General features: G+C 38.1%; 1 protein-coding gene across 1 annotated transcript; it reads left to right on the forward strand.

Moving 5' to 3' along the window:
* Positions 1-267: 267 nt before the first annotated feature.
* LOC131037946 (CAAX prenyl protease 1 homolog) lies at positions 268-962 on the forward strand. The gene is given in 2 exon segments (XM_059211665.1): positions 268-592; positions 595-962. Coding segments are annotated over 2 exon segments (693 nt in total).
* The last annotated feature ends 3,293 nt before the right edge of the window (positions 963-4,255 follow it).

Here is a 4,255-nt window from a genome sequence, read left to right on the forward strand (position 1 = left end):
TTAGTCTTCCTACGAAAATCTGTAAGGGCAGTAGCAAACAAAAGGTCTCTACGTGCAACTTTCTTTCCCAAGTACTTCCCAATGGATATTGGTTCTGGTTGCCATGTACATCTAAGTTTATGGAAGGATGGCAAGAAATAGATTTTATGGCTGAAGATGAGTCGGTGATGCGATATGGTATGTCCGAAATTGGGGAAGATTTTATGGCTGGTGTCTTCCATCATCTTCCATCTATAATGGCCTTTATAACTCCATTGCCAAATAGTTATGACTGATTGCAGCCAAATACAAGGAGTGGTGAGCAAAGAGAAGTTTGAAAAGTCTAGGGCCTATAGCATTGACAAGAGTCGCTTTCACTTTATCCATGTTGCAGTGGTAATCATTGCGGACTCTTTAATTTTACGTTTTAGAGAGCTACCATGGGTTTGGCAGAAATCAGAAGTTGTAGTTTTAAAGTTAGGGCTGGATCCTCAAAATGAAATCATTCATACGTTAGGTTTTTTGCTAGCTATTACTCTATGGTCTCAATTTATATATCTTCCCTTCTCATTGTATTCAACCTCTGTCTTTAAGTATTGACATGGGTTTAGCAGTAAACAATTTTTCTATTTTTTAGAGACATGCTCGTTAGTTTGGGTCTTATGGTTTTGCTTGGACCACCAATTGTTGCCGGAGTTGTCATAATTGTCCAGGAAGGAGGTTCATACTTAGCAATTTACCTCTGGGCATTTACGCTGGTTTTATCAATTGTGATGATGTCTTTGTACCCAGTTCTTATTGCTCCACTCTTTAATAAATTCACTCCTCTTCCGGAAGAAGAGCTCAGGTCAAATATTGAGAAGCTAGCATCATCTCTTAAATTTCCATTGTGGAAGCTCTTTGTAATTGATGGATCAGCAAGATCGAGTCATAGCAATGCGTACATGTATGGTTTTTACAGTAGCAAGCAGAATGTGATTTGACAGAGCCCCCCTCCTCTAGTGCGTGAATGGTGGAAGATTTATAAACTTGTAGACAAATGCAAAGGGCCTTCTACATGGTGTTTGGAGGCCACACAAAGGATTAAAAAAAACCTTAGAACCAATGCAATCTGCCGGTCCTCCCTCTCTGTGGTGTTGAAAATTTCATCAAAATCTTCAGCAAAGTCCAAGACACCATTAAAACTCTCAGGCAAAACCTTGAAAGTTCATTACCAGGCAAAACGATATTATCCCACATTGGTGGTGGGAGGAAAAGTTTTAATATTTATAACCAAGGCCTTACCCAAGTATAATGTCAAAGCCTCAAGGCTTTTGACGGACAGTGCCCGTTGGGCGCCTATGGTGGGCCCACACGCGGGTGCAGATCCCAAGATGACCAGAGGAGGTGACTGAGCGGTGACCAGGGGGACCCCACGTAGGCACACTTCTCGAGGCAAACAGATGAATTTTGCAGAGAAGAGACGGCTTAACCAGTGAGCAGGTCTGAGATGATCCGACGAAGCGCATTGATTCACAGGCTGAAGATGCACAAACATTAGAGGCCATGAAATGGAAAAATGGTTTGGCGAAAATGTAGTAGTGTTAAAGAGTGAGAAAGTTCGGAGGATCCGATGGCCTGTGTGATTTCGTGACCCGAAAAAATGCTCACCCGTTAGAGGCCACGAAATGTTGAAGTCCAGGTGGCGATGACATGGCAAGTATAGTCAGATGTCCAGCAGGTAGGTCCCATCCCGATGGCAATGATGTGGCACCTAGGTGGCGATGACATGGCATTGAGGTGGTGTACACGTGGTGACCAAGTGGCAGTGACAAAGCAGATGACATGGCGGCGATGAGGTGTCATCCCAGGTGGTGTCTAGTCAACCCCATCAACCAATCAGGTCCTGCAATGTGGCAAAGCGTCAGGGCCAAAGGGGAGGCAAAAATTAAAATTAAAATCAGTTAAATATATAGTTCTGACTATAGAGAAAATTCAAAAAATTAAATGATGGTGCACATTTGAAGGATTAATTTGCCCAGTGCTGTATTTTTGGCCAAAATATGAAGTATTATATGTTTCCAGAAAGCTCTCAGCATGAGGAATCTAATTATGTAGTCAATTTTGACAAAGATCGGATATTTTGGGAGCATTTTTGATGGGAATGAAATTCAGTTAGAGAGGATACACTTGGCAATTTCAATTGCAGATTTGATTTTCTTCCCTCTCCTTCTTATTCCCAATTCTTCTCATTTTGTAGGGGTTCCAGAAATTTGGAGAGGGGCTCCATATTTTCAAGGCTTCCAATTCTGAGTTTTCTTCAAGATTGTACAGGGCAGGGATTTTCTTTCAGTAATAGAGTATCTTCTTGATGTAGATGTTTTGTTGCAGGTCATGTATGTGTAAGGCATATACACAATTTATTGGATTGTCTCTAAGCATTCTCTGTTTTCAATAAATCCAGTCTTCAAGGGAGTTTGGGTTTATCCTCTCAAAGTGGGAGTGTAAGGGTTGTTTTCAGGTACTCTTCAAGGAAGAGGTTAAATTCTATGAACAATCATTTTGGATTCAAGATAATGTCTAGATATGTATGATCCTCTGTCTGAAATTAGAATGTATTAATGTCAGGCATTAATACAGGGATATCTTTCTTAGTAAATTGGATTTGCAATAGAGGTGTTCATTTTCAGTTTGATGTATGACTCTGTTGCCTTTAGATAAGGCACTGATCTTGCAAATAATTGGGGTTTTCTTAGAGACTTAAAATAAAAAATAAAAATATCCTTAGTTTATGTTATGTTTTGAAATGTTTCATCTATCTCATGCTCAAGCATAGTTGAGTTTTATGTGTAGATCTAGCCATCTACAATAAAATACTTGTTTTAGAGCCCTGGTGAGATCTATTTGTTTATGTTGATGTTGTCATAGGTGTGTAATAGGTTTAATTCTAAGCATCAAAGGTATACCTGCCTAGGTTTTGCAGAGCCTGAAGAGTAGAAGGATTCATATCCTTGTCATGTTGTCCAAGCCCTGAGATTCTTCATAGATTGAATTGGCTACTTCATAGATCAATTGCAGGTGTTCTTGGGTTATCACTTTTGGTGAACAAAAATATGCTTATCGGTTGTTAATTGAAAAAGTATCTAAAGGAATTAAATTATTAATTATCGGCAGAGCACTGATTCACCCCCCCCACCTCTTAGTGTTCTTGGATTCCAACATTGTTTTGGTACTTCGATGATGTGTTCATTTCTGGATTGGCTAACTTTGAAGACTTATATTGGTATTATGCTTCGATGATTGTAGTGTGTATCCTAATCATTAAAAAGTTCTTTTGTAAAGTATCTCTAAGGATGACTTGATGTATATTTCCAAATTGATACATACACACATACATACATACATACATACATACATATATACATACATACATATATATATACATATATATACACATATATTTATATAGTGTTGAAAACTAGGGTTTCCACCATTAGAGGGAGAAAACCACTAATTTTTATCTGGAATAACCATTACATCAAAAGAGTGGGAATCCAATAGATTCAATCACAAATCAACAAAGATTAAGACTCAATACTAATTAGATTGAATAATTTGGGGTCCTCTTTTGTAAATTGAATTGTTGAATTAAGATACAGTTCCAGAGATAAAGGTAAAAACATGAAAAGATTGAACTACAGATGTAGGATTGCGATGTGCACCTAGATTTGAGAAATGTATGCAAAATCGGATCTGATCCCTATAAGAGAACCTAAAATATTGGGATGGTGGTGGTGGTTTCCATGGTCCTTTGAACTTTTTGCACATCAAAGGGGGATTGATTCATTACTGCAAAATAATGCCATTTCTGAAGATCATATCTCTGTACTTGTTTCCTACATACACAAAGAAGGGGAAACAAGTTGGGAATAGGGGTTTGCCTAAGTCAAACCTCGATTGAGGAATCAACCTTGAATGAAATATTGCAAATACTAAAATAAATAATGGAAAGATATACCTCAGATCTGCAATGACTGATAATGATGCTTTGCTTCTTGAATGTAATCACATATGTTGCATGAAATGGTATAAACATGAAAAAACCCTAATCACACACACATGCTTGCATAGGAATGATGTAAATATGCTCCACAATAGATAGATGAAGAATATGCAGATTTGAAGACGTCTATAAATTCTTGATGATGAATGCTTCAATACTTGAATGCTTGATTGATTGTGCTCTCAATTTCACCACCTTACGAATGTCTATCCAAATGAGAGGGGAAATCTTCCT

The sequence above is a fragment of the Cryptomeria japonica genome, chromosome 9, assembly GCF_030272615.1.
Source record: "Cryptomeria japonica chromosome 9, Sugi_1.0, whole genome shotgun sequence".
Taxonomy (NCBI): Eukaryota; Viridiplantae; Streptophyta; class Pinopsida; order Cupressales; family Cupressaceae; genus Cryptomeria; species Cryptomeria japonica.